Here is a 24,217-nt window from a genome sequence, read left to right as displayed (position 1 = left end):
TAAGGTTTTTTAGTGGAGGCATATCGTAAGAGACTTCCATGTTGCAGTACATGGAAGTGTTTATATACATATTCAAAAGATTTTAAATTGTATTCGAATCACTGGTTCGTCTGTGCAAAGACATAAGGAATACAGTCACGAGAGTTAGGTGGAAAAACAAATTTAATCAGAAAGAAGACTTGGCTGGCTACGTACCAGGTCTTCCCCTTGTCCTGTTGTTGCCTTCTAGCACTACTACTCCGCTCTGCACACCTCATGTCTCGGCTGAAGATGGAGCGCATTTTTCATATTTTCTATTTCTATGATCTATCTCTTAATGTGGAATAAGGAAAATTGATGATGAAAAATCTTGTGTTGTTTTCCTGAAAGATCCATGAGGAATGAACCCTCTAATATTGATTCTTGAATATGTAGCTAGGAGCCGTATTTGATGACATTCAGAAAGAGAACACAATTATCTGTGTTGACACTTTCAATTCGACCAAGAAACGCATGGGAGTGGTGATTGAGGTAAACCAGTATTCTCTTGTGTTTCTATTACATATCATCAAAAAAATGTGTGATTGGTGACCCTCGTAAATCAGGAGAAAAATGGAAGTATTTGGGTTCATTGGAAGGGAGCTTCGGAGGTCTTACTGAAACAGTGTACCAGATATATTGATGCAGAGGGAAATATCCATGATCTCAAAAAAGAAAAGGTTACTTACTATCTTTCATTGAAGAAATGAAGGTGGACAGCAATAATGCGTGATCTATGGGCATGCCTAGCTAGGACATCATTGCTCTGAACATGAAAACCAATTGGACAGCCAAGAATTCCAGTTCCCCTGTTTGAGGCAAAAAACTTGCCTTTATGGCTGGTTTATATTGGCTTGCAACAGCTTTACTAACAGGTTTGGCTTGTGAGGTAGGAACCGGTGGTTGGCTTTCACCTTGTTTACAAAGTCACCTTGTTCATGCCCAAGTGATCATTACGATAGCAATTTGTGTCACTCTTTTTTATTCACCTTCCCTTGTTACATTTGATCTTAGCAAAACCTTCTATTAGAGACACTTGGACCTTCCTGAGGGTACTCTGTTTAAGTATGCCTCTCTGGTTTAGACAGAGTTCCTTTTTGTGCATGCATAACTGTGAGCTTTTCTCTTGGTATATGGTTCAGATTATATGGAAGGAACCCAGAAAGGAAATTCAGAGGAGCATTTTGATCAAATTCGAGCCTTTATTTGGGTCTCTAATAATAAATGATAAATGCTGGCTTAGCTTATTTGCCACCTGTTGTAGACTAAATCTTGGAAGGGGATTGCTAATTTTCTATCATGAAAATATCAATGATCTTTCCAGTTTTTGAGCATTGTCATTATGGAGAGACTTCAGAAGGTTTCCTGAGCCTGGTTTCTACAGTTAGAAGTGTGAAAGAACAGCAGGACATGGGACTGTTTTCAGTGGGCTGATGATGATTGGGACACCCAGTTCAGAGATCTCTTGGTCTCTGGAACTTCTGGAAGACGGCAATTAGTTTATAGCAATTGTCAAAGATTACCTGCAAGTGTTAAAAAGCTCTTTCAGAGAGAGGAGTAGCTCTTTCCCGACATAGAGTTAGCATGCAGGGCCTTCTTAGCATAATGTAGAATGTAATTTGAGTGCCACCGCAGTGATAGGTCGAGAATGAGTGGATACAGACACTTCCTATTAAGTACCAAAATGTGGATCTGCAAACCATTTGCATTTGCTGTCTGACCCTGCAAGTTGTGTTACATCCAAACAGCATGCACCTTCCAAGTAAGTCTTGGTGGAAAGTTGGCTTTTTTGCTGCTAGCCAATGGGCATTGTTACCAAGGACATGAGATCGTTCAGCGCTGCTTGAAGCTCCTCTTACAGCGTAGCAGGTAATGTTATGGGCCATGAATTCACATACATCAAATCACTCTCTTTTTTCTGGTTGAAAGGAAGTTTTATTAAGCCTAAGACTCTAGAGCTGGTTAATAGGAAAAATGAGGTTGCCCCTCTCAGATGAAGTGTTAACCTGATAGCTGAAGGAAACAACTTCTTCTTTTAGCATTATGAAATGATAAGTCTGTTCATGTTCCCTCTGCTATTCAATTATGTCTGGCCTTTGGAATTGGGTAAATGTATGTTAAATCTCAACTCTTGTAGTTCAGTGTGATTACTTAAAGAACAACAGCGTTTCAAGTCCTGGATGGCTTATTGAGAACGTCTGCATCTTTCTGATCAAGGTTCATTTGGATGATCCTATATCAATGTGGTGGGATATTAGCTTCAATTATACACCCCATTCACTTCATATAGTCCACATTATTTAGCACGGAGTTTCATCAGCTACTTATTGAAAACACTTTTAATACTAACTAAGGTTGTACATCCTTCATGATGTGGAAAAGATAAATAAGAGAATGTTGTTGGAGTATGTATGAGTAACTTACAGGTACTCACAGAGTTGTCTTGCAAACACTGACTTTGTGCTTTTCTGTTTGTAGATGGAAGAGCTTGAAGGAATTATTGTTACTTTTGCAAACTCTGCACTTCGAACTCTTTGCTTTGCATGTAAGGAGCTAGCAGAGCATGAAAGCCAGGTATTGAAAGTCAAAAAGCCACAGCCAGAGATCCCAGATCAAAACTTGATATGTTTGGCTATTGTTGGAATCAAAGATCCTCTAAGGCCAGGTGTGACAGATGCTGTGCATAAATGTCAAGTGGCAGGCATCATGGTGAGTTTTTATTCAAAAACATTATAATTATTGAAATACACTTACTGCTTCTAGGTCCTATATTACTCCATATATTAATGCCTACTATGGAAGGGGTGGTCCTCCCTTTAAGCTTGAATTGACCTATCTACAAAGTTGCAACTTTCGTCAAAGGGTCTTTCAGAGGCCCTGTGATGCATCATGCTGCTGATCCATGTGTGCAGCTCTCTGCGTGTAGCCACTCTGTCCCATACTCCAACGTCTTCTTCTTGGCCCTTCATCCCCCAATTCTTTTGCAACCTTGCTCATGTTTCAGTGGTTACAGGGGGAGGGAAGGTAGGGAGGGATGTGAAGGTGAGAATGCAAGAGAAAGAGAGAGAAGGCAAACAAACCATCAATATGATCCCTAGCATGTATAAAATGATTTGCCACTATACCATCATGATCCTGTGCCCTCTCTATGTGCAATCTGTCAATGGCTTGCCTCACCATCTCTGCTGTGAAGAAAGTAGAAGTGGGAAGACACGGCTCCGGCGGGTCTAGCAATGGTAGCTGCTCTGCTACAGAGAGAGGTGGCTTTGGGAGAGATCACACATGGGCAGTCGCGTATACTCTTCTTTCGCCAGCGGCGGAAGAGTATACACAACTTCCCATGTGTGATCTCTCCCGAAGCCACCTCTCTCTGTAGTCGGACTCCCGTCTCTCGACATTCATCATCATTTCCACTATTCTGAGGCATGCTTCCAGACCGTGGTCTCTCACTAGGTTGAGAGTGGGGAATAGCTATGACTGTTGCTGTGTGTATCGTCTCTCTCAATATCTCAGTGAGCTCTGACAAGGGTCTATGGGGATTCTCCCTTGCTAGAAGACTATAGAGCTCTTCCATATACACTCCATCTATCACTTTGCAGAAGTGGTATCTCGGATGGGGATGTGTTGCATGATTAAAGCCACCAATAGTGTAAGTAGAATCTACTGTAGAAGATATTTGAGCATGATCTATAGCCACTCCAATAGGTTTGGGCGAGATTGATAAGTCTTGAATGCATGGTATAAGTGATGTGGGAGCCAAAACATAATCCATAGTGCTAGCACCATGTCTATGAGGAAACCAAGTGAAGCTGCCTGAACCGTAGTATCTATCAAGGCCATTCAAAATAGCCAATCCATGTGCTATGCCCATCTCAATCAGATATCTCACATATTCTGTAAATTCCTCAGCATCCTTTGAGGTCCCGGAGAGCCCCATCTCTCTGGAGTCGAGCTCTCTCAACATCTCCTCGGAAGTGTCAAAGAAAGATGCTTGATGACATGCTATCCTAGTATTGAAATCCCCAAGTAGGATGACATCTCCATCCCTCGAGAACTCCCAAATATCCTCGTTTAGTATCATGTATGGCGACTGCCCCTTAGGCAAAGCATAATGAGATGTGCTAAGAGGGAAGTAACATATGCAATGTAGAGATCTTTGCCCTCTTCTCCTCCAACTATGGCCCACATGTATTGGGAACTCTCATCTCTGCGAACTACCTGGATGATAGGGTGTAACTCCTCAATAAATAACACTGCTACTCCTCCTCATCCTCTGCTACTGTGATCATTACGAGCCACGTCTACATGTGCACTGGTATACCTCATGATCATATGCTCTTCTTGTCTTCATCTTATCAATGGCTTTTTCCACTATTTCCGTAGTAAAGAAAGTACTAGTAGCAGGGCTCACAAAGACACAACAGCAGACCAGAACATATGACTCGACTATCTCAAAGACTGATACAGACTCTGGCGTGGCAGCATACTCAGCTCTAGCCTAGGACTCACAGGTACAATGGGGTTGTCGAGGCTCAGATGTGCAGGGATGGTGAAGACGTGCTCTGTGTAAAGACTCACTCTCGACAACCGCGTCGCTGGACCAGAGGTGAAGATGATAATCCCGATGACCAACCGCTACTACTCATATGTACCACCATAAAGGGCCACCAACGGCTCATAAATGTCAGCCATGTGGTGACCTGGCCACGATGTCCACTAGACCACCGTCGGTACCCTGCCCCACTGCCACGTGTCACTCCCAGCCCAGAGGGTCCGTCCAGTGTGAAACAGCCTAGACCAACTGTACTAACTGTCCAACTGTCTACCTGTCCTGTAAAGTGACACTGTAGCCCTGCTACAGGTTGCCCGCCACAAGACTGCTCACCGTCCTGGTGAGGAATACTGAAAAAACTGTGAAAGAGAACCATTAGGTACTGGATCTCTACATCTTTCTTGAAGCAGGTTCTAGGCCCAAAAGTGGATTTTAAACACACTACACTGCTTGCAAACGTTTTAAGCTTTGAATAGGCGGGACTCAGTACGATTGCATAATCCAAGAATCCCAATTGGCAAAAAAAAGATGCTCTCCAGCAAACAGATAAGCTCAGTTTTATTCCAGTGCATCTTTATTTGCCCTAACCATAGTGATAGGAAAATGACCTGGTCTATGCTTGCAGTTGCAGATGAACCTTGCCACACTTTTTGCAACAACACTCTTCTCGAAAGGTGGGATGACCATAAGCCCGAGTAACACCGCAAATAGGGTTAAGCTATAGGGTTAAGCTCCATCATGATAGCAGAACAGAACGGATGGCAATCATCGAGTCATCTTATCATGCAGGCTGGGGTGAGGAAAAACTTGCTCCAGGATGGCAACCAAGTGAAAGTTGAGAGTCAGCTATGATGCGGAGTGGGGGGGGGGGGGAAATTGCGGGGTGGGGGGGAAAACATGCTGAGGCTGAGAGGGGTGGGGAAGCATAGATAGGGGGCTGGTTAGGGGCGAGTGGAAGGGAGGGGGTGGATAGGGGCAAGGGGGGGGCTGGGTAGGGGCGAGAGGGGGTGGGTAGGGGCGAGTGTGTGAGGGGTGGGTAGGGGCGAGGGTGAAGGGGGTGGGTAGGTGCGAGGGTAAGAGAGGGGGTGGGTAGGGGCGAGGGTGAAGGGGGGTTGGGTAGGGGCGAGGAAGGGTGAGGGTAGGGGCGAGGGGGTGGGTAGGGGCGAGAGTGGGGAGGGGTAGGGGCGAGGGGGGGAGGGGGTGGGTAGGGGCGAGAGTGGGGAGGGGTAGGGGCGAGGGGGGGAGGGGGAGGGGTAGGGGCGAGGGTGAAGGGAGTGGGTAGGGGCGAGAGTGGGGAGGGGGAGGGTAGGGGCGAGGGTAAGAGAGGGGGTGGGTAGGGCAGTAGATGAAATCCATGGTCCCCTGGTTGAAAGAGGAGATGCTACAGAGCGCAGCCACCATGAGCAGGACAACTATAAAGAGAATGGAATTCATCAGGTAGGACGAGCTCTGTGAAGGGAGCTTTGTTCTTGAAGAAGCAGACACCAATGGGGCTGATTTTTGATGTTGGGTGAACTTCGAGGAGATTTCTTTCCACTTCTATTTTCCTCCATAGGCTCACTAAATTCAAAGACTTCCCCCGAGGGTGCATCCAGAGTAACTTCTATGAACTTCAACCTTTGAGCTGGCTCAGGTGGCTCATTGGGGTTAGTTACTGTGGAAACAATGGAAGAGGGTGTACCTCTAGGCAAGGAGTGAATAGAGACTCCATAGCACGGCATAGATTTGGTAGCTTCTAACCACTCCAGCAGATCTTCGTATGACCCTTCAGGTGAAGTAGGTTGTTCTTGTTGAGGGTTGGTTTCCATTGACAAAGAAACTTGCTGCACCACGGGATCCATACCTCCTTCTAAAAGAATCGGTTGCATCGGGGAGCCAGAAGTATGTATCCACATTGCATCGTTTCCCCAATCATAGAGTGCTTTATTGTGTCGCAGCCATGGCCTTCCAATGAGCAAAGGAAATCCGCCCTCAACCTAGGGAAGACGAACCACAACAAAATCCAAGTTAAAAGTAAAGTCTTGTACCTGCAGAGGCACATTGTCCACTATGCCTACTGGGTAGACTGTCCGCTGGTCGGCCAACGTAACTGTGAAGGGAGTAGGGCGAGTAGGTTGTAGACCTAGAGCTAACATAGTGAACTCGGGCATCGGGTTGATGCCTGTAGCGTAGATAGTGTGTCGTGCTCTCTACAGTGGGTGCTCCTCAGTGCAATGTGCGTGACAATCTCACTCAAAACAGGAAACAATAGACAACAACGCTCACAGACACAACAGCAACAGCAACAGTAGACCACACAAATGTCTTGACTATCTTAAAGCACTGACACAGACTCTGGCGTGGCAGCACACTCAGCTCCAGCCGAGGACTCTCAGGTACAATGGGGGTGTCGAGGCTCAGATGTGCACGGAGCGGGAAGAAGTGCTGTGTGTCTAGACTCTATCTAGACGACTCCGTACCAGATAATGATGTGAAGCAGATGATGATAATGACCCAACGGCCCATAAATGTCAACCACCTAAGCCAATCTCCAAAGTGAGTGGTGGTGGTGACCTTGTCACGATGTCCACTAGACCACCGTCCGTATCCTGCCACGTGTCACTGCCCAGCCCAGCCCAAGAGAGTCCGTCCAGTGTGAACCAGACCCGACGGTTCACACCAGACTAACTGTACTAACTAAGTGTCTTGTGAAAGTGACACTGTAGCCTGCTACAGGTTGCCCGCCACAAGACCGGTGAGAGGAATACTGAAAAAACTGTGAAAGAAAACCATTAGGTACTGCATCTGTACATCCTTCATGAAGCAGGTTCTAGGCCCAAAAGTGGAGTTTAAAGACTCTGCACTGCTAAAAAATGATGTTCTACAGCAAAGAGAGAAGCTCAGTTTGATTCTAGTGCATCATTATCTGCCCTAACCATAGTGATAGTAAAATGACTTGGTCCATGCTTGCAGTTGCAGACGAACTTGCCACTTTTTTTGCAACAAAACTCTTCTCGCAGGGAGGGATGACCATAAGCCCGAGTAACACCGCAAATAGGGTTAAGCTATAGGTAGCTCCATCATGATGGCAGAACAGAAATGCCTTCACAGCAACAGGATGGCAACCAAGTGAATGCATCGAGCCATTGAGAAGGGTGGGGAAGGCTAGATAGGGGCAAGGGGTAGGTAGGGGCGAGGCAAGGGAGGTAGTGGGTAGGGGCGAGGCGGGAAGTGGAGGGGAGGGGAGGGTAGGGTAGGGGCGAGAGGGGGTGGGTAGGGGCGAGTAGGGTACGGCAGGGGCGAGGGCAAGAAAGGGTAGGGGCGAGTAGGGGTAGGGTAGGGGCGAGTAGAGGGTAGGGTAGGGGCGAGTAGGGGGAGGGTAGGGGCGAGAGAGTGTGAGGGGGAGGGTAGGGGCGAGTAGGGGGTAGGGTAGGGGCGAGTAGGGGGTGGGTAGGGGAGGGTAGGGGCGAGAGAGTGTGAGGGGTAGGGTAGGGGCGAGTAGGGGAGGGTAGGGGCGAGTGAGTGTGAGGGGAAGGGTAGGGGCGAGTAGGGGGTAGGGTAGGGGCGAGTAGGGGAGTGTAGGGGCGAGAGAGTGTGAGGGGGAGGGTAGGGGCGAGTAGGGAAAGGGTAGGGGCGAGAGCAAGAAGGGGTGGGTAGGGGCGAGATTGTGTCAGACCATTTTGAAAGTGCAGGTTGAGGACAGAGCCAACTATTCTCAGCAAGACGACTATGAGGAGCAGGGAATTCATCAAGCAGGACCTGTTTGTGAAGGGATTTGGCTAGACAGAGGTTAGCTTCGTTCTGGTTGGAGAAGCAAACACCAATGGGGCTGATGTTTGATGGGGGCTGAACTCTTTTTTAGGGCATTTCTTCCCGTTTCTATGATTCTTCATAGGCTCACCAAATTCAAAGGCTTCCACCAAGGGCACATCAGGAGTAGCTTCTATGACCTTCGACCTTTGAGCTGGATCAGGCGTCTCATTGGAAGAGGGTGTACCTTCAGTCAAAGAGTGAATCCAAACTCCAAAACAGAGCATAGATTTGGTAGCATCCAACCACTCCAACAGATCCTCATCTGACCCGTCAGGTGGAGTAGGCTGTTCCAATTCAAGGCTGGTAGCTAAGGACAAAGAACTATGTTGCACCACGGGATCCATACCACCTTCTAAGAGAATGGGTTGCATCGAGGGGCTAGAATTATGTATCCACATTGCATCATTTCCCCAATCGTGGAGTGCTTTAGTGTGTCGCAGCCACGGTCTTCCAATAAGCAAGGGAAATCCGCCCTCAACCTGGGGAAGACCAACCACCACAAAATCCAAGTTAAAAGTAAAGTCTTGTACCTGCAGAGGCACATTATCCACTATGCCCACTGGGTAGACTATCCGCTGGTCTGCCAATGTAACTGTGAAGGGAGCAGGGCGAGTAGGCTGTAGACCTAGAGCTAACATAGTGAACTCGGGCATCAGGTTGATGCCAGATCCACCATCCACTATCACTCCTGAGAATTGCCGACCTAAAACGGACACTGTCAGGCGAGGGCTTCTATAATCAGTGAGTGGAGCAACAGGATTGGATATCATATAGGACTCTGACTCTCGCACTTGGAGGTGCCCGCCTCTAGGACCTGCTCCAGGGTAAAGTGACTGAATAACTGCAAGGGTGTCACTTCTGAAACTCACATCTAGTCGAAGCATGTCATACAATGACACTTGGTGAAAGGTATTCTTCAATATAGTCTCTGCCATAGGTTTTTCTCTTGGGATCGGTGTCTTCTCAGTTTCCTTGATCTTTTGTAAGTCACCAACTGCTTCTAAGAAAGCCCCATCAATATCGGAGAGCATAGTAAAAGATCCTTTCATAGCACTAGGGGATGGCATGTCAGGTACTGGAGGAGGTGTAGGCATTGGGGAGGAAAGGGCTGTACCTGCTGGAAGATTGAGGCCGAGGGCTGCCCTCTGAGCTCGTGTGAGGACACCAGCTGGCTCCTCTACCAGCTGCAACTTGTCTTGAGAGGCAATCATATGGGCAGAAAGTGGGGGCTTGGGGTTGGTACTAACTGCTATCAAATTGATCTTGGGAAAGGTGAATTCAGGTTGGCTCTGACTTGGGCTCGCAGAGGTAGAGGCGCGTTGTTTTGGACAATCCTTAGTGTAGTGATCCTTAGCCTCAGGGCAAAGTTGGCACGGAGAAGAGCCTTCTGGCAGAGGGCATTTGCTCTGATAATGCCCATATTCTCCACATCTGTAGCAGAGTATGGGCCAATTGGAAGGACGAAACGGGGAACGAGGTGGTTGCTGCATGGAGTTGGAGGCTGAAGTGTAGAAGCTCGGAGGGGTTGAGCTGGCATTAGCATTATAAAAATTTTGAGTCGGGAAAGTACTTGACATACCTTGGACAGCAGGGGTATTGAGCAAAGGTGGCATGTAGTTGGGATGGCCGTAGTGGGAAACCATGTTGGATGATGATGCTAACCCTGGTTGGAGAGGACCAAGACTTTGCTGTATTTTGTGCAATCCCTTTAGGTAGTAACAATCCTTGTCCTCATGTCCAGATTTTTCACAGAAGTGGCAGTAAACCCGAAGGGGGCATTCCTGCGGAGGGTGCCCTGGAGAGCGGCATGAGCTACAGCAAACCGTAGCCTTAGTCTCTTGCTGACACTTGAGCTCTTCTAGCTCGGGCTTTATCTGTTCCAATGCCTCATGATTTGGAGGCTTCTCTTGTCTTAGAGAGAACGACCTCTCCTCATGAAGAGCTCGCTGTAACTTTAGGGCTTCCAGTTCCCTGCGTAAAGAAGTTAAAAGATCAGCAGGACTACCTTCCGAGAACACAGAGGGAGTATCTATGTGAGGAGAGTTGTTGAACAGCTTCCTAGCCCCCTCTATCCTAGTAACAACTGCGATGAACTCCTCGAGAGTGGCGTCGGGTCGGAGACTCTCTCGGAGTTTTTGTTGAGAAGTTTTGGGAAGCGCCTTCTCCACCCACTTTTTAACCATGAATTCACCTGGTTGTTGGGGGAGCTTGGCCACCAGCGACTTAGTTTTAGTCATAAGCTCTGCAAAAGTCTCCTCAGGCTTGAGCACCATGTTGGCCAACTCATCCAACACCTTCTCCTGGTAGTCACCCGGCCTGAAAGTTGCACAAAACTGCTGTCTTAAGGCTGCCCAAGTTGCAAAATGGTTCTCTGCAAATTGACTGTACCATTTATCTGCTAGGCCATCCAGGGTGGATGGAAATAGTACCAAATAAGCATCTTCTTTGGTCAGACCACGTCCCCTACAGAGAGATACAAATCTTCTTGCATGGTCGTCAGCATCTTCTAAAGAAAGCCCTTTGAAGGTAGGGAACTTGATGTTTACCTTGGCCAAAACACTAGCTAGTGGCTCCATGATTCCTTGCTGAGCCTGTTGCTCTATAGCTTGCTGTATCAGAATAGGAGAGAGCTTTAGTGGAGAAGGTGATCGGGAAGATGGGGAACCTGATGAAGGAATGGGTGATGTGGTATGTGGAGGTATAGGTGATGAGGTTGAAGGATTTCTACAAGGTGTCAAAGGTCGTCTTCTGTGATAGTACTTCAGAGGGCTCAGTAGTGCGCTTTGACGCTCGACTGACCTCCTTGTATGTGTCATGCAGTGACCACCAATCCAACCAAGCTTGGGGGCAAGAAAACTTGTGACAGGTCTAGACTCCACCAGACCAGACCAGGTAAGTGACTAGACCCGGTTGGACCAGGCACGAGACCAGGGACGAGGAGGACTAGACCAGGGTCGAGGAGGTCTAGACTAGGGACGAGGACAGGTTGGACCAGGGCGAGAGAGGACTAGACCAGTTGGACCAGGCGAGAGGGGACTAGACCAGTTGGACTAGGCGAGAGGAGAATAGTGCAAGGCAAGGTTGGCGAAGGTAGGCGAAGCTAGATAAACCTAACTAGCTTCAAGATTTGCACCTCACAGAGTGAGATTTTAGTTGAGGTCCCACCGTGATCGCCAAAATGAGAGCACCTGTTGCGCAGATAGTGTGTCGTGCTCTGTACATTGGGTGCTCCTCAGTGCAATGTGCGTGACAATCTCACTCAAAACAAACTGGAAATAGGAAACAATAGACAACAACGCTTACAGACACAACAGCAACAGTAGACCACACAAATGTCTCGACTATCTTAAAGCACTAATACAGACTCTGGCGTGGCAGCACACTCAGCTCCAGCCCAGGACTCTCAAGTACAATGGGGGTGTCGAGGCTCAGATGTGCAGGGAGCGTGAAGAAGTGCTGTGTGTCTAGACTCTATCTAGACGACTCCGTACCAGATAATGATGTGAAGCAGATGATGATAATGACCCAATGGCCCATAAATGTCAACCACCTAAGCCAATCTCCAAAGTGAGTGGTGCTGGTGACCTGGCCACGATGTCCACTAGACCACCGTCCGTATCCTGCCACGTGTCACTGCCCAGCCCAGCCCAAGAGAGTCCGTCCAATGTGAACCAGACCCGACGGTTCACACCAGACCAACTGTACTAACTGAGTGTCTTGTGAAAGTGACACTGTAGCCTGCTACAATGCCAGATCCACCATCCACTATCACTCCTGAGAATTGCCGACCTAAAACGGACACTGTCAGGCGAGGGCTTCTATAATCAGTGAGTGGAGCAGCAGGATTAGATATCATATAGGACTCTGATGGTTGCATGGGGAGGTGCCCGCCACTAGGACCTGCTCTAGGATAAAGTGACTGAATAACAGCAAGGGTGTCACTTCTAAAATTTGCATCTAGCCGCAACATGTCATAAAGGGATACTTGTTGGAAAGTGTTCTTCAAGACTGTCTCTGCTGTAAGCTTCTCTTTTTCTACCTGTTGTTCTTATGGTATCTTGATGTTTTGCAAATCGGAAACTGCTTCCAAGAAAGCTTCATCAATATCGGAGAGCAAAGGTTTGGATTCTTTCATGGCACGAGGGGATTGCTTGTTAACAGTTGCAGACAGGGTATTCACTGGCGTGAGAATGTGTGGGGGAGTTGAACTTGATGGAATGCTAAGACCGAGAGTGGCTCTTTGGGCCCGAGTGAGGACGCCCGATGGCTCCTCTGCCAACTGCGGCGGCTTATTTTGAGGGGTAACCACGTGGGTAGAAGGGGGCGGCTGAGAAACAGTGCAAACTGCTATCAAATTGAGCTTGGGAAAGGCAAACTCATTCTGGCTTTGAAGCCGTGGATGCACGAATTTTATGGAAATCCTTACTGTAGTGATCCTTCGTTTTGGGGCAATGACGGCAGGGAGGGGACCCTTCTGGCAGGGGGCATTTGCTTTGGTAATGCCCATATTCCCCGCATCTGTAGCACAAAATGGGCCGATTCAAAGGACGAGTCGAAGTGCGAGGTGGTCCTTGCTCCTAGTGCATTGAGTTGGAGGTGGAGGCATAGAAGCTTTGAGGAGATGAGGGAGCATGGGTATTATAAAAGCTGTGAGAGGGAAAAGTACTTTGCATACCTTGCATAGGAGGGGCTGTCAGCAAAGGTGGCATATGGTGTGGATGGCCACAGGTAGAAACCATGTTGGACGCAGGTGCTGTCCCTTGCTAGAGAGAAGGACCAAGACTTTGTTGTATTTGTCGCAATCCCTTGAGGTAGTAACAATCCTTATCCTCATGTCCAGATTTTTCACAGAAGTGGCAGTAAACCCGAAGGGGGCATTCCTGTGGAGGGTGCCCTAGAGAGCGGCGTGAGCTACACCAAACCGTAGCCTTAGTCTCTTGCTGACACTTGAGCTCTTCTAGCTCGCGCTTAATCTGTTCCAGACCAGGCGAGAGGAGAACAATGCAAGGCAAGGTCGGCGAAGCTGGATAGACCCAACTAGCTTCAAGATTTGCACCTCACAGAGTGAGATTTCAGTTGAGGTCCCACCGTGATCGCCAAAATGAGAGCACCTGTAGCGCGGATAATGTGTCGTGCTCTCTACAGTGGGTGGTCCTCAGTGCAATGTGCGTGACAATCTCACTCAAACGGACTGAATCTCCTCAAACAGACAGAGCAGAAAGGAAACAATAGACGTCAACAGAGCTCACAAAGACACAACAGCAGACCAGAACATATGACTCGACTATCTCAAAGACTGATACAGACTCTGGCGTGGCAGCACACTCAGCTCCAGCCCAGGACTCACAACCCAGGACTCACAAGTACAATGGGGTTGTCGAGGCTCAGATGTGCAGGGATGGTGAAGACGTGCTCTGTGTAAAGACTCACTCTCGACAACCGCGTCGCTAGACCAGAGGTGAAGATGATAATCGCGATGACCAACCGCTACTACTCATATGTACCACCATAAAGGGCCACCAAAGGCTCATAAATGTCAACCATGTGGTGACCTGGCCACGATGTCCACTAGACCACCGTCGGTATCCTGCCCCACTGCCACGTGTCACTCCCAGCCCAGAGGGTCCGTCCAGTGTGAAACAGCCTAGACCAACTGTACTAACTGTCCAACTGTCTGTTTGTCCTGTGAAGTGACACTGTAGCCCTGCTACACCTAGTCTTGGCTATTTCCGCGATTCATCATAGAAGCTTCGAGGACAGTACACCACAGATCTAGATTTTTTGGATGGATTCACTCGATTATAGAATGGTGAGGTAGTAGCGGGATATTCCATACGGGATGGCTACTTGATGAAGAAAACGATGTTGTGTATTATACAACGGTTGAGGGAAAAGGTTCTGGACATTCTCCACCTTTTACGGGTCATCGTTGCATCGGCACCACCTTGAAAGTTCTGGAGTGTTACTTCTTTTGGCCGAGACTCAAGAAAGATGTGGACGACTTTGTACACAGTTGCTTAGTATGCCAAAAGGTCAAGTTTGACAAGCATAAGACACAAGGATTGTTACAGCCTTTACCCATTCCCACCCGCCCCTAGGAAAGTATTGCTATGGATTTCATTTTTGATCTTTCAAAGACACAGAGTGGACATGATGGCATTTGGAGTCATCGGCAGATTCAGCAAGCAAGCTCACTTCATTCCAATGAAGAAAACAGTCAAGTCGGATCATTTAGCGTGATTGTTCATTTCACAGATTTTCAGACTATATGGCATGTATGAGACAATAGTCTCTGGCAGAGATCCCCGATTCACGAATTTGTTTTGGACGGCTATTTGGAAGAACATTGGCACACGGTTGCAGTTCTCATCATCATTTCACCCACAGATAGATGAGCAATTTAAGATTGCAAATTCAACTGTTCTGGATTTTTTAAAGTCTTACATTTCTAATCAGAAGACTCATTGGGAAATTTTTTTGACCTTGGTGGAATTTTTCTACAATAACACGATCCACGCTTTGACCAAGAAGGCATCATTTGAGATCATTGAAGGTGCTCTGAAGGTTCCACCCTTCCTTAGCACAAAAGATAAATTTTTTGAAGCTGACTAGTACACGAGAGACTTGGACACTGCTTTTGCCAAGGTCGGGGAGGCTTTAGCGAAATCTCAAGAACAACATAAGAAGGCAACAAGTCGACATCGACGAGATTTGAAATTAAAGGAAGACGATTGGGTGCTCTTATGTTTTGAGAAGCCACGCTTAAGAAGAAAGGAGCGGCTTTTTCCAAAGCTCGGCATGAGGTATTATGACCCTTTCCAGATAAAAGAGAAAAGATAAATGATGTCTCCTTTAGACTCAAGTTGCCCGATACTAGGAAGATTCACAATGCTTTTCATGTGAGTCTATTGAAGCCTTTTAAAGGCAATGTGCCCGATAATGGGGAGCTTGATGAGCAACCCGAAGTGGAGGAAAGCGAGGAGATACTCGTTCCAAAACAGATATTTGCACACAAGGACAGAAAGATAAAAGGTAAAGTGATTAGGCGGTTCTTGGTTAAGTTCAAGAACTATCCTGCATTGGATGCGAAGTGAATGGAGGAGGACCTAGCAAATACTCCTCAGATATTGGAACTTTCCCTTGAAGCATTCGGTTTAGCATAGTCTACTCCAATAGAACCCCGACTTCAGCGAGGGTGAATCTAGTGTAGCGGGTTTGCACAAGAGGGGTGTCACTCCGCTTCTTTGTCAACAGATTACTCCGATTTTGTATGACTTTATAACCGGAATTCTCGAAAATGCTAATGATTAATTTGTACTTGACTTGTTTGAGTGCAGGAACTGAAAGAAAAAATGGCTGCGGCATTTCGGTCTCATAAATCTCAATAGACATGATTGCAATAAGGATTAGTTAATCACGCCCAGCTCCTTTGACTTTATCAGACACAGAGGTGAGTTTGCCACCCTTTGTCGAGCTTCCCCAAGGATGTACAAGAAACATATGCAGAATTCAATATTGATTAGCCACCAGCTCCTAATGTCTCTACACTCCAAAACGTGGTATCCTCTTCACCTACCGGAACATCTTCCGTCGTGCCCTCTCTAGACGGAGTAAATGAAGACCAACGTCCAGACCCAGTAAATGAAGTCAACTTGGTTGACTCTGACAACACCAGCCCAGAGACCAGAGCTTTGGATGTGGCCAGACAAAAACTCTTGCCATCGACAAGAGATTTCTGTCAGCCAATCTAAGTCTTGTTCTGCTAGTGTAGTTGCACTTGTATGATTGGATTGTTCACATCGGCATGTATTTTTAAATCTTTCACCACACGAGATTTCTGTGAAGTTCCCCCATGCAACCCATAACTATTCTAGCCACTACACACCCCCCACCTTCTCTCGCCCCTACTCACCATCTAGACCTTCCCCTTGCCCCCTCTCACCCATACCCGGCTTTTGTTCAAGGTAATAGTCTCGGATCTCTGTAGGGAGTCCGTAGCAAAACCGCTCAATCCGTTCCTTAAAAGAGACCTTCTTAAATGAAGAGGTTGGTAGAAAAGAGTCCCAAAATCTCTCGCAATAAGCGTCCAAAGAATCTCCCTTGGTCATCCGAAGATGGTTCCAAGCCGTTCGTATATCTCGTTCGTACTCCTGGGTCAGCCAAGAAGAAATAAAGAGCCTTTTGAATTTCAACCACTTGACTAGAGCTTTCTTCCTCAGAAGAAGAGTGGACCACCATGTTTGAGCATTTCCTTTAAGAAAAGATGCAGCCCTCCTAATCTTGGAGTGCTCGGAGTGATTCCCTCCAGAGAAGGCTATGCCAAACTGCTCGATGAAGGCCAAAGTCCTCGGAGTATCTCGGAAACCAAAAAAGGATTCAAATTTAATCGATTGTCCACCTTCTCTGAATTCTTTTGCTTTCTTGCTTTTGTCTTCGAGGAAGTCATATTGGTTGGCTCGGTAAAAATGCTTCTTTTTTGCATAAAAACATATGGTCATCGGAGTCCAAACCGTCGGAGGATGACTCCTGAGTAGAACTATCGGAGACTGGGCAAAATCTGGGTTTTCTTTGCCTTTTTCTTGCCCTTTGCGAAGCTTTGCTTTTTGCTTCTCTTTTTGCCCTTTTTGTCCTCATCGCCCGAGTAGTCAGAAGAGCTAGAAGAACTGTCATAAGAAGAAGAAGAAGAAGAATTGGGTAGTCCGTCAAAGCGGACACGCTTCTTCTGCTTTCTTGCGGATACAAAAGAAGATTGACGGCCCAAATAACCAGGGTTCTTAGTCCCCTCTTGTGCTTTTTTACTTGCTTTTTGGATTGATTGTTCACGTCCAAAAGCTGATTGATATAAATCTGAACCACCTCCTGGAGTTCTTGTTCTGTAAACATCCTCCAAGAAGGAGGTTTCTTGATTGCCGGTTTGATGGGTGGTTCAGTGGCTTTCTGCCACTGGGTGTGCACTTTTGCGATGGATTGCTGAGACAAAAATTTTGCAAACTGAGGATCCTTCGCAAATTTAATCATCTGCTTTGTGCACTCGTCAACCTATTGTCGACGTTCCATCTCTTGAAGTTTGTACTAAGTAGGCCGAGGTGGCTCGTACTCTTCCTCTATTAATTCGGTTGAATCTTCTCCGTGATCTCCTCCCGCATCAGCAGGTGTAGAAGAAGTCGACTGATTCTTGTTGGAATTGGTAAGTGTCGCGAGAAAAGGATCGGATTTCCTAGTAGAAGAGAAATCGGTCACGCTCTGATACCACTGTAACAAACTTGGACACGCCAAGTCTAAATTCTACTGCAACACAATAGAGATTCACTTCAAAAGAGTTCACAAAAGACGACACGGACCGGCGTAGTTCCGTGCCAACAGGTATTGGCCCCAAAGACTGGCGTCCCTTTCGGTATTTCTTTTTACATTAATTTGTGTGCAAAGTACAAGAGAGTCCATGGGTACTTACTCTCAGACTCTGCGTCCAGAGGCTCAGAGAAGTGAGTCCCAAAGGACCTATTTATTCTTACAATGGATGCCCAAAAGCAGAGCCCCAAAAATCTTTTTACTAAAAGCTTCTCAAATTCAAAAGCATTATTCCCAAAAGCTGGCCAGCGTTAATTGCGGAGATCCGTACATACTGCCATGTCAGCAGACCAGTGTGTTTTGTGGAGAATCTGCCACGTCAGCAGTCAACGCAAATTGCGGGCGTCCGTACAGTTTGCCATGCCAACCTATCGGCGCATTTTACGGAGTTGTGCCACGTCAGCAAGGTGTGTCTGGGGGCCTGCCACGTCACCAGTTTGTGGCAATAACTGCAAGGGTGTCACTTCAAAAACCTGCATCTAGCTAGAGCATGTCATAGAGTGACACTTGTTGAAAGCTATTCTGCAAGATAGTTTCGGATGCAAGCTTTTCTCTTTGGATCAATGCCTCCTCTGTTTCCTTGAACTGTTGTAGGTCGGCAATTTCTTCTAAGAAAGACCCATAAATATCGGAGAGCAGAGATGAAGAGTCTCTCTTGGCACTAGGGGATGGCTTGTCAACCTCTAGAAGCGGGGTATTGATTGATGAGATAGTGGGTGGAAGAGTGGAACTTGTTGGAAGGCTGAGACGGAGGGCTGCCTGTAGCTCAAGTGAGGACACCACTGGGCTCCTCTACCTGATGAGGACCTTGTCATGAGGGGCCACCCCATGAGTAGAAGGTCATATTTGAGGGATGATGCTAACTACAGTCAGATTGATTTTGGAAAAGGTGAATTCAGGTTGGCTCTTACTTGGGCTCAAAGATGTAGATGCACGTTCTTTTGAACAATTCTTACTGTAGTGATCATGAACCTTAGGGCAATGACGGCAAGGAGGAAACCCTTCGGACAAAGGACATTTGCTTTGGTAATGCCCATATTCCCCGCATTTGTAGCACAAAATGGGCCGATGGGACAGGCGAGGTGGGGGACGAGGTGGTCGTTCCTCCAAGTGGAGGCTGAGGTGTAGAAGCTCTGAGGGGGTGAGGGAGCATTAGCATGATAAAATCTTTGAGATGGAAAGTTTCTTTGCATACCTTGCATAGGGGGTATATTCAGCAAGGGTGGCATGTAAGCTTGGATGGCCATATGGGGAAACCATGTTAGATGCAGGTGATAACCCGTGTCGAAAAGTAGGAAGAAGGCTTTGTTGTACTTTCCCCAATCCCTATAGGTAGTAACAATCCTTGTCTTCATGTCCAAATTTTTCATAGAGGTGGCAATCAGCCCGAAGGGGGCATCCATGTGGAGGATTCCTTGGAGAGCGACATGAGCTACATTGGCCACAACCCTAAACTCTCACTGAGCCCTGAGCTCTTGTAGCTCTCGCTTGATCTAGTCCAAATCCTCTTGATGTGGAGGCTTCTCCTGTCGAAAAGAAAAGGATCTCTCCTCTTGAAGAGCTTGTTGTAACTTCAGTGCTGCTAGTTCCCAATGAAGAGAAGTCAAGGGGTCAGATGGACTTCCCAAGAGTCATGAGGTAGTCTCCTCCTTGTTGTCATTTCCCTAAGGCTAAGGATCACTACAATAAGGATTGTTTTAAACAACGGACGTCCCACATCTTCGAGCCCGAGTCAAAACCAACCGAAGTTCACGTTTCCAAAGATCAACTTGATAGCGGTGAGCACCATCCCTCAGCCGTTACCTACTACTCATGTGGTTACCCCTCAGGACAAACTGTAGCAGGTGGAGGAGCCCGCTGGTGTCCTCACTCGGGCACGAAGGGTAGCCCTTGGTCTCAGCCTTCCAGAAGGTCCAACTCTTCCATCCCGAGTTTCACAACCTAGTCTACCTCCAGCAGCTGATAACTATTGGTTCCAAAGACCGACCTATCTCCATGCTGTCTGATATTGATAGGGCCTTCTTGGAAGCATTGGCCCACTTGCAGCAGAGCAAGGTACTAGAGAAGGCCCTGATCAAAAGATATAAGCCTACAATAGAGACTATCTTGAAGAATACCTTTCAACAAGTGTCACTCACGACATGCTTTGGCTAAATGAAAATCTTCAAAGTGACACCCTTACAATCATTCAATCTCTATACCCCAGTGCAAGGTCTAGAGGTGGGCACCTCCCAGTGCAACCCTCAGGGTCCTACATGATCTCCTATCCTACTGCTCCTCTCATTGATTACAATAGTCCTCGTCTCACTGTGTCTATTCTAGGGCGCTAATTCTCAGGTGTAATCTTGGATGGTGGATCTGGCATCAACTTGATGCCTGAGTTCACTATGCTGGCATTGGGTCTCCAGTCTACTAAGCCCGCCCCATTCACAGTGACTTTGGACGACAAGAGGACTGTCTGCTCCTTGCGCATAGTGGACAAGCTGCCTCTGCAGGTTGAGAGCGGCTTTCCTTTTTTCATCGGTAGACCATGGCTGCGGCACACTAAAGCACTACATGATTGGGGAAATGACGCAATGTGGATATATACTCCTAGCTCCCCGCTGAAACCCATTCAACTCGAAGGAGGCATGGATCCAATAGTGCATTATAGTTCTATGTCAGCGGAGTCCAACCCCGAACTGGAACATCCTACCCCACCTGACGGGCCAGAGGAGGACCTGCTTGAGTGGTTCAAACTCTATGCCTTGTTATGTAGTTTCTATTCAATCTTTGCCCAAGGATACCCCATCTCCAACTGCCCTTACACGAGCTGGGCCAATGTGCTACCTAGACTAGAAACAACTGGCAGCTGTTGACTCAAATGCTCCTACTGTCGAGGCTTAAGGGCTTGGTGAGCCTATCAAAGACCACAGACGAGTAATAAATCTCCTTTGCAAGAGTCTATGTCTGACTTTCCGACCAAGGCAAAGCTCTCTTCTGTGTCTGATGAAATACAAGAAGAATATGCTGATTTCAATATAGATCAGATGCCAACTCATGATGTCTGAAAGCTCTAAGAGGCTGCAAACTCTTTGTCTTGTAATGCATCCTCGTCAGAAATACCTCTTGAGCGTGTTAGGGAAGTCAAACTTGGGGACCCTAACACTTGGCTATGGGACCACGTGGCACTACTTAAATATTGGCAAGCAATGATAAAGAGTAAGCACTGTTTCATATCATTGTTGAGTCTGCATCCGCTTTCAAGCATCTCCTCAATTGACAAAAGTCCTGCAAAATCGTCTTGAAAAGATGATTAGAGAAGGCCTTCAATTAATTCCCAAGTGAATTCCAACCTGGCAATCAAAGTAGCAAACAAAGCTCTCACCCTCCGTGTGATGGATTTTGGGGGGTTGTTTGTATAACACCTATTATTACCACAATAAAAAGAGGATGGGAAATTTTGCTAACTATTGAGATATTATTATATCTTCTTCTCACCGAAAAGCCCCAGCAAACAGCCACGTGTTCTCACCTAGCCACTACTAGATAAAACTAGACACCTCATGGGTAACCACGACCCCTCAGATGTGGTTCTCGAACCAAATCACTCAGAATCATATTTTCAGAAAAAGCCAGAGATCCCATTAAAAAACTCAACATAACTCATTATAGCTTGCGTGGGAACACTGGAGGCTATAGACACCAATAGGGACTCCCAAGGCGCTCATAATCTGGCTTCCTTTCCTCAAAGAGGAAGATGAAGAAGCACTTTGTAGTGATGTACACCCATGTTTGTGGACTGAGGGGATACACACCACCAACTCAAGCAACGCTTGTTATCACAGGCACCTCTACTATCAAAGCGTCATCCTTCACCACAGGCTACTGTGGACTTGTTGATCGCTGGTGAGGATTCAACAAATGTTGAGACCTTGACTAACTGGAGAGTAAACACTCTGCCTACCATTTCCAGAGAAGAGAGGGATGCAAGGGGCAGATTTTTGTTTATGACTTCTGCTGTGTATGTTTGTCATGTGCCATCCTTTTTTCCTACCTCCAATCACTTCACTTAACCTCGAGCTTTCATTGGCAGCATGTGCGTTTGCTAGAGAGGTTCGGTCGTATCTATGTAGGTCGATGTTCCATGATGATTTGGCCTGAAACTGTCCTTTCTGACCATGCTCCAGTTTCTGTGCACATCCAATTGCCATTCCATCAGTGGTGAGGCGAGGGGCTCGCATCCTCTAATTCAGTTTCCAGGATCAATGTTTGTGCTAGACAGTGAAGACTTCGCATCCTATATGATCTCGTGATGTACTCACAGCCAGCTGGACAACTTGCATCATGTATTTCTACATCCACTGAGGCTTGCCGGCAGGTATCATATTGCGGAGGCCTGCATTACAGCACAGGATAAAGATCTACATTTTTGGCTTGAATGTATATAGGCTCATGGAGGAAATTCTAGGGGTTGGTTTTCTGTGGGAGAAAATCCCAGGGGATCCTTTTCTGGTGCGCGCTGGCACGATTGTTTTTTCCAGAATATGTTTAGTGTTTTGTTTTAAAAATGAAGATACATCCAAATGCATTGTTGCACAAAGAATTTTCATTGCTTAGGATAGAGTAAAATTCTGTTGTGCAGGTACGTATGGTTACTGGGGATAATGTTATGACAGCAAAAGCAATAGCAACTGAGTGTGGCATTCTCAAAGATAAAGGACTTGCTATTGAAGGAAAGAAGTTTCGTGAAATGGAACCAGAAGAGCAATACAAAATCATTCCTTCTCTACAAGTGATGGCTTGTGCAATTGATCTGCTGATGCTTATCTTGAAAAATTAAAACCATGCATATTGAATGGCACACCTGTTTCTATTCCATCTGTGGTCATGTTTGTGAGGAGCACATTGTTTCTACCTTCCAATTCTCATCCCAAATTTTATTGCAAAGATGTCCATGTTATCCATAGGCTTATGGTAAGAGGAGACTTAACACGTAAACACTTAGCATGCCCCGTAGTGTACCCATCATGACATGTAAAACCATAGTCTGTGTGTTGAGCCTTGGTATTACAAAGCCATCAAGCCTTTGCATGGGATTCTGAATAATATGTTATTGTATTTGTTTTAAGTTTGTTACGATTGATGCAACCTCAAGTCATGCAGAAACTTGTATCTGGCCTTCTTTATCTTTCAGCAAAGGACCTTGTATTTCTTGCAAGTCAAGATCAGGAAAATGGAAGTCTGTGTTCCTACTCGTAGGAATATCTCTTAGAAGAGATGAGGGCAGACAGAAAAGACATTTAACGTTATGGAGAATTTCAAATGGGACATAATCTCTTTGGTCTTCTATGTCATTAAGTGAGGTTAACGTGGTAAATAAAAACCTGTTTTGGTTTTTTATGTCAGCATGTGCTGCTAGGCATAAAGCGGAATCATCATGGAGTTAAAGATGAGCTGATTTGGGTTTTTCTTCAGCAGTCCTCCATGCTTTCTAGGGTTCTAGAGCTCTTAACAAGCAAATTTTCATGTCATCAAGGGGTGAAGAGATTCAAGGTGACCCAAAGGAGAATGTTTTACTGATGCCATAGTTTTGCTCCTTGATCCTCCTCTCTGCACGAAGTACAAAGCAGGAAACACAGACCTTAAGGTTGCTCCTATTTGGTTAGATATATGCACAGTATTCGTACAAAGTTTAGAGGGTCGGTCATGGTACTGTAGAACCCACAACGAGCCAAGAAACATTTTAGCAGGCAATTGCGATACTCTGATGGTTGACATGTAGTCACAAGGGCATATCAAGTGCTTACCAAACAAGCTCCTCAATTTGCTTCAATCAAGATTCTCTTGCATGCAGTTTTCCTCAACATAAAACAGAGTATTTTGGTGCTTGAACTTGAACTTGTAAGGGCATACCCAATGCTCATTGAGTACCATCAAAATACCTTTCCTCATCTGATATATTTCCTTTTTGTTTTGAGTTCAGGTCATGGCTCGATCATCCCCTACAGACAAGCACACCTTAGTTAAACGGCTCTTGGAGATGGGAGATGTAGTTGCGGTTACTGGTGATGGCACTAACGACGCACCAGCACTTCATGAGGTTTTTTTGCTTTATCAGCACTACCTTAGGTTCAAATGGATTGCCTTTATCAATCAATCTCTTTATCAAACATGAAATTTTTGTTGTAAGGCATCCATTGGTTTAGCTATGGGAATAGCTGGCACAGAAGTGGCTAAAGAAAGTGCGGATATTATTATCTTGGATGATAACTTTGCTTCTATTGTAAAGGTATTATCAGCATGTACCTGACATTTGTTCTCTAAAATCTGTTACATTCTCCTTCAAAAAAATGCTACTAAAAATCAACACCAATGCTCAGCGTAGATGAGAGAATGCACCTCAATGGTGGTTCTCTTGTTGACTCATTGTGATAGGGCATTGTGTTTGTATTTGGGCTTCGAGATAAATTAAATTAAAATCAAAGCAACGATGTGCATGGCTACCTTGTAGGTTGTTAGGTGGAG

General features: G+C 46.4%; 1 protein-coding gene across 6 annotated transcripts in view; it reads left to right on the top strand.

The window, feature by feature from the left end:
• Window positions 1–24,217, top strand: part of LOC147436096 (calcium-transporting ATPase 8, plasma membrane-type-like) — a 245,024-nt gene that overhangs the window by 150,120 nt on the left and 70,687 nt on the right. For 5 of the 6 annotated variants that reach the window (XR_015185155.1, XM_086488992.1, XM_086488993.1 and 2 more), the window contains 6 exons: window positions 415–510; window positions 585–698; window positions 2,497–2,727; window positions 22,335–22,484; window positions 23,676–23,792; window positions 23,883–23,981. Coding sequence is in view for 5 of the 6 variants with exons in the window: in XM_086488992.1 (XP_086345118.1) it covers window positions 415–510; window positions 585–698; window positions 2,497–2,727; window positions 22,335–22,484; window positions 23,676–23,792; window positions 23,883–23,981 (807 nt within the window). In the remaining variant the exon portion in view is untranslated. The remainder of the gene's footprint in view (window positions 1–414; window positions 511–584; window positions 699–2,496; window positions 2,728–22,334; window positions 22,485–23,675; window positions 23,793–23,882; window positions 23,982–24,217) is intronic. The other variant, XM_086488995.1, reaches the window with a different exon arrangement.

Source organism: Adiantum capillus-veneris, chromosome 18, assembly GCF_014529385.1.
Source record: "Adiantum capillus-veneris isolate H3 chromosome 18, ASM1452938v2, whole genome shotgun sequence".
Taxonomy (NCBI): Eukaryota; Viridiplantae; Streptophyta; class Polypodiopsida; order Polypodiales; family Pteridaceae; genus Adiantum; species Adiantum capillus-veneris.
This window is presented reverse-complemented; position numbering and strand designations above follow the sequence as displayed.